The following is a 6,058-nucleotide window of genomic DNA, read 5'->3' on the forward strand; positions in this document are numbered from 1 at the left end:
TACACTGTTTACAGCCTTTACTTTGGTGTGACCTTGTGCGTCTTGTCTCTGTTGGTCCAAGGTGAAGATGTGATGACCTATGCCTCTGTTATTTTCTTTTAGTATGTAGCACAATAGCAGCTTCTTAGAAAAACATATTTAAGCTTTGCTGATAACAGTTTTTTTCCTTCATTACTCATGTTGAAAATGATTTTGACTAAAGTAAGTCCGAACTGATTAACTCCTTTCAAAGAGGTCCATAACATTGTATTACCTGTTGGGTTTAATTCAGTAATTGACTGTCTTCGCCAGTAGGAGGCAGTATAATTCTCAACTGTGAGATATACTCCCTGTGTCACGTTTACTCCCGCTCCCCCTCTCCGGCGCTCGTTGTTGCCAGTGTGGTGATTATTGCGCACACCTGTCACCATCGTTACTTCTTGCTTCTCGTCTCCCAGCGTCTGTGTTACACCCTGCTAGCTAAGCTATAGCCTAGTTCTCTCTTTCCGTATTGAATATCTTTTCATTTTGTTCCACTAAGAGGCAGCTGCCACAATGAAGCAGAATATTTATTCTGAAACTAAATGAAAATCAAAGATTGTGTTTCAATGTCTTGCCAAGGCTGCACTGTAGCATCTTCTCACAGACGCTAAACCACTAATGGACAGGGGCTTTGACCTGCTTCATTTCTGACCTGGGCCGGTACACCCCTCCTTAGACAACCTGGTGGTCATACCGATACCAAACTTGATGTGGACACCTGTTTAACGTAGTGTGATACAGCCTCCAGATGTTTGGATTACAGGCAGCACCACTACGCCTGGCAAGAAACTCTGCTGCAGGTAAAGGTGATACATGGAGTTGTCTGTGACTAGGCGAAAGTCATTTGCAACGTAGGCTAAAGTCATTTGCAACGTAGGCTAAAGTCATTTGCAATGTCAACGGGAAGAACTGGTGGCTATGGTAAGCATGCCAGTGTGGTGATTATTGCAAGGCCTTCAAGTGCTTAAAATTCTTTATTTTGTCATAGAAATTCTGAGTAGGCTTTGAGAAAAAGGACAGACAAATCTATCTTTGCTGCTGACTAGAAGAAGGTTGTAAATGAAATAAGGTCAATGTATTCAAGCTTTACCTGACATTGTGGAAGGGTAGCCTGAAAAACACCTGTAGCAGTTTGAAATACTGTATTTTTATTAGTTTATTTAAAAACAGTTTTAGTAATATACATTTTAGAAGAAGCATTGTGCTCATTTTAAGTCTGCTTAGGACACAAATGATTAATTAAACAATACCTAGGAATTTCTCCATGCTGATGTCATTAACAATGGACAGAAAAAATTCAACACATCAGCCAAGGTTTACTGATATTTGAATCCCTACTACATAAAGGTGTATAAAAAGATACTATACTAACACAACTACGAATTAATACATCTTCCACACTATGCACTAAAATATATAAACATCAACATTAAAAACATTTATACTGTCCTCTGTTACTGAATCAATAAAGCTCCAGACAGTTTGAAAGTCTTAGTCCAGCACAGGGAGAAGAGGAACAAGGGGTCATTCCTCCAGGACATGGACCTCAATACCAGAGGCTTCTTCTATACAGAGAACAAAACAACATGTCTCACCATTCATTCTATAGCAGACCATAAAGATGAACTAGTTAATAGGATTAGAGGAACAAGATGAGAATATTCAATGACTATTTATGACCTGATTCCGTTTCAGTTCACACATCTGAAGATCAGAATGTGAATGTAATGTGTTGTTTGTTCCATGTGTTCTATAGATTGATGGAACCATTCATAATGTTTAGGTCTATACAGTCCTATCAGATCTGTGAACTCTGATGTTGTGGGAGGAGTTAGGAACCTAAATGGAACTGGACCAATGCCTGTGACTCTCACCTGCTTGTGGGGGCAGAGCCTTGGGTGGGCGGTTCCTCCTTGTGTGAATAGTGACCATGGCAGCCATGATGGTCAGTGTCACAAAGAGCATGATGTGACTGATGGGCAACTTAACAACATTACTGGTACCTGGACAATGAGACAGACAGTGATTAAACACAGTCAATCATTTAGATTGATTTAAAGTAAAGTTTGAAGACCAATATCCATCAGCCAAACCCCTCTACAACTTTGTCTCTGTCTGAACAACAAAGATCTAATTCAGCATTTTAATTTGTGTGTAATGGATTATGATTGTTCACACCATCCACTAAATAATTGAAAGGTTATATAACACCTTAAACCTGGAGTGTTGGTATTTGGCATCACAGAGAAGCAGAAATTCATACAGGAAGAGAGAAGTGTGAACGGCACCACAGCCAAGTTATAAAATGGAACATGAAAGTTTAGTTTCATGTACAAATGCATGCTTTGTGTTGACCAAGGTAGTACATCTGACTTTGGCCCCATGCTGTACCACTCATACTGTCTACCATAGAACTGAGAAGGGAAACAGTATTAAATACAATACCAGCAGAAGATGGGGTTGACAAGGCTGTACTTCCTGGATAGTAGTGTGGTGGACAGACATATTTGAATAGTGTATATACAGTATATTATATATACATCACACGCAACTTGTAATTAGACCATGAAATTAGCCTATTAAAATGTATATCTGACTCCACATGATAAAAAGTAATATGCAAGATAATCTGGTTGAACCATGTGCAACAATTATTAGTCGTTTAGCTGACTAAGATGAAATAGTTGTCATGAGATTGGAATTCTAAATAAAAGTAACGGTTTCACGAGAGAGAGAGAGAGAAATGTCTCTTTGGGGTGTGGGTCGTCCTACAGTAGTGGAACACAGAGTGACCACTTGTCATTGGTGAATAATGGTGACATCACAGTACAGTATGGATCCACTGACTCTGTGTTGCCTATAGAGTTGTTTACTGCAATCTGTTACATCTTTCTCTACTCCATTCTCTAGAGCACTAGACAAGCAGTACTTCCTATCAATATGTTTGGGGCTGTTTTTACATGACCAGTCTTATACTGTTGTGGAGTACTGCTGGTTGTCTTGATGGGAATTAGAGTAGTTACATCAGAACTGTCTGGAAACATCAAATCAAGTGTCTTTCTGGACCCAGTCTCAAACCCTGACACAGCATGGGAAAACCCAGTACCCAGGACCCAGTTCACACATCATACAGATGGGACTATTTAACCTGGGACACTAGAGATGACATCATCACTATCAGTGGTCTTGTCTTTAATATCTAATTCAGTAGGAGAAGAACATCCTCTTTAAGTGTATTTAAATAACCCATCATCATCATCATCATCATCATCATCAGACACAGCAGTAGGTTTCATATCAAATGAATCATTAATCACTAATATTATATCAGGAGAATGAATCAGGTTTGATATTCAACTTTAATATCATCACAGATCTTGTGAACTTATTCATATTCTAGGAGCATAACAAGAACACATACCTGAGAATGTGGAGGTGAAGTCAGTGGAGATCTTCACGTTTCCCTCTTCAGTCAGCGTGCACGTCCACTTCCTGTTGTTGTCCTCCCTCTGGAGTGTCACAGTCAGAGTGATGTCACAGGGAGAACGCTGTGTGACCTGGACATTAGTACCTGTTTCAGGCACCCAGCTGAGACTAACTCCTGAGTTGTACCTTCCATGTCCCTCATAGGTGAGCAGAGAACACCGTAACGTCATATCTACATTAGACTTCAGATCTGTCACTGGTGGGGTAGAGGAGACTGAGAAAGAGACAAAGGTATACAGTACTTGTTGGCTGTTTTCACATAGCATATGATAATTAACAACACACTTGTACACAGTGACATTTAAAAAGTAATACTCACTAGTTAGAACAGACAGATGAACAGGAGCACCCTCTCCATGTGGTGGTCCAGTCTCTGTAAGGTACTGTTGACAAGTGTAGAGTCCAGCATCCTCAGCTCTGACATCACTAACACGTAGAGAACAGTCAGACCCCACACTCAGTCTGTCTGCTCTCTCTGTCTTCTCAACTTTGATCTTCCCAAATGCAACTTCTCCAATAGTACCAGTAGATACATCTCTGTTGCAGAGCCATGTAGTTGAGGAACAGTCTGGATAAACCACATTGTTACACGGCAGACTGACATCATCTCCCTCTCTGGAGAACATAGAGAGAGTTTCTCCACTGACACCTGACAAGAACATGATATCAGGTCATTATTTTGAATACAGATTAGAATAGAGATGGCGACCATTAATATACTTAAAAGGTTTTCACATAAATGGAGTCACCATATCCACCGAATGTCACAACAAAAATGTTTACTCAACCAAAGAAATTCTACAATATGAATATATATATATTGTTTTCTGAGATGGATAGTTTGCATGTTATTCTCTAAATATCGCACTGGTCTCACCTGTTAGCAGATATAAAAGGGACCCATGCAGTCCCAAAACAGCCATTTTAACCATTGTCCTCTCCCTCACTCTCTCCTTTGCTTCTCTCTCTGTCAGAGTGTCTCTGCACAACAAGTTTCTCACCATACACTACTCACTGGGCACATACGTCAATTCAATGTCTATTCCACATTGGTTCAACGCAATTTTGTTGAAATATTGTGGAAACAATGTTGATTCATCCAGTGTGTGCCAAGAGGGAAGTTTCTCTATCACCATAGCGTAATTTCCTTGTGGTGATGTGGGGGACAGTTTCTCCACTGACACCTGACAAGAACATAATATCAGGTCATTATTTTCACTCTGGAGAACATAGTTTCTCCACTGACACCTGGAAGGAGTATGACATCAGATAATTATTAACTGGTAATACTGATTACATTATATTTCATAGGTATTCTTATTGATATTCTTCAGTGTGAATAATAGTGTAATATACTGTTTATTATACAATAGTGAAGATAAGAGTAAACAGATACACAACAGAAATGTCATCATTATATTAGTAAAATGTAAACTGAACTAGTTTGGCCGTGTGAAATAAATGTGTTTTATGATCTCTAATGACATATTCTTACTCTCTCTCCTCTGTCTTACCTGTTAGCAGGTACAAAACGGTCACGAGCAGTCCCCAAAATGAATGATGGACGTCAGCCATGATCCTCTCTCTTTCTCTCCTCTGTTTCTGTTTCTCCTCTGTCAGAGTGTCTCAGCACTACAAGTTTCTCCTCTGTCAGAGTGTCTCAGCACTACAAGTTTCTCCTCTGTCAGAGTGTCTCAGCACTACAAGTTTCTCCTCTGTCAGAGTGTCTCAGCACTACAAGTTTCTCCTCTGTCAGAGTGTCTCAGCACTACAAGTTTCTCCTCTGTCAGAGTGTCTCAGCACTACAAGTTTCTCCTCTGTCAGAGTGTCTCAGCACTACAAGTTTCTCCTCTGTCAGAGTGTCTCAGCACTACAAGTTTCTCCTCTGTCAGAGTGTCTCAGCGCTATGAGTTTCTCCTCTGTCAGAGTGTCTCAGCACTACAAGTTTCTCCTCTGTCAGAGTGTCTCAGCACTACAAGTTTCTCCTCTGTCAGAGTGTCTCAGCACTACAAGTTTCTCCTCTGTCAGAGTGTCTCAGCACTACAAGTTTCTCCCCTGTCAGTGTGTCTCAGCGCTACAAGTTTCTCCTCTGTCAGAGTGTCTCAGCACTACAAGTTTCTCCTCTGTCAGAGTGTCTCAGCACTATGAGTTTCTCACCGTACAGCAGCATCTCTACTCACCACTAGAGCATCACTTCCTCAACGTGGTCATGTTTTTATCTAGTTTCTGACACCTTGGTGAGAATCCTCCAGCTCACCAGCAGTTGAAGGCCTTCTTCACATGTATGAGAGTCTGTATTAGTGATGCAGGGATATGGCATTAATGTGCTCATATTCAAGTGGCGATCGGTGCCGTTTACTTGGATGACTGTCATTCATATTCCAGTCACCCAGCTCAGTGTAACATTGATACGTTTAGGCTACTACATGATACTAGAATGAATAAACCCCTAATCACATGCAAATACAGGTCAATTTCCTCGTAGCCATAAACAAACAGCATGATCACTTTGCTTGTTAATTCCTTCTCACATCAACACTCTCCTCCTCTC

At 40.5% G+C, this 6,058-nt stretch overlaps 1 protein-coding gene across 3 annotated transcripts; it reads right to left on the reverse strand.

The window, feature by feature from the left end:
- Positions 1-1,152: 1,152 nt before the first annotated feature.
- Positions 1,153-5,172, reverse strand: LOC139582226 (uncharacterized). 3 transcript variants are annotated; one of them, XM_071412197.1, is made up of 6 exons: positions 5,022-5,172; positions 4,385-4,691; positions 3,827-4,156; positions 3,443-3,721; positions 1,896-2,024; positions 1,153-1,583 (listed from the first exon to the last, which is right to left on the reverse strand). In XM_071412197.1, exons 2-6 carry the CDS (start codon positions 4,509-4,511, stop codon positions 1,546-1,548), a joined length of 903 nt encoding a protein of 300 aa, XP_071268298.1. In that variant the 5' UTR covers positions 4,512-4,691; positions 5,022-5,172; the 3' UTR covers positions 1,153-1,545. The 3 variants fall into 3 exon arrangements, with proteins under 3 accessions (XP_071268298.1, XP_071268296.1, XP_071268297.1); XM_071412195.1 differs by having other exon boundaries at positions 1,153-1,586; positions 5,022-5,165; XM_071412196.1 differs by lacking the exon at positions 5,022-5,172 and having other exon boundaries at positions 1,153-1,586; positions 4,385-4,748.
- Between the last annotated feature and the right edge of the window lie 886 nt (positions 5,173-6,058).

The sequence above is a fragment of the Salvelinus alpinus genome, chromosome 8 (genome assembly GCF_045679555.1).
Source record: "Salvelinus alpinus chromosome 8, SLU_Salpinus.1, whole genome shotgun sequence".
Taxonomy (NCBI): domain Eukaryota; kingdom Metazoa; phylum Chordata; class Actinopteri; order Salmoniformes; family Salmonidae; genus Salvelinus; species Salvelinus alpinus.

What these genes read in the sequence shown, in the direction of transcription:
- LOC139582226 (XM_071412195.1), bottom strand. Translation starts at nt 4,511, where the DNA reads ATGGTGAGAAACTTGTTGTGCAGAGACACTCTGACAGAGAGAGAAGCA. An exon ending in CCTTTTATATCTGCTAACAG is followed by an intron (nt 4,157 to 4,384) that starts GTGAGACCAGTG and finishes TGTTCTTGTCAG; the next exon opens with GTGTCAGTGGAGAAACTCTC. An exon ending in GGCTCTGCCCCCACAAGCAG is followed by an intron (nt 1,587 to 1,895) that starts GTGAGAGTCACA and finishes TTCTCTGTATAG; the next exon opens with AAGAAGCCTCTGGTATTGAG.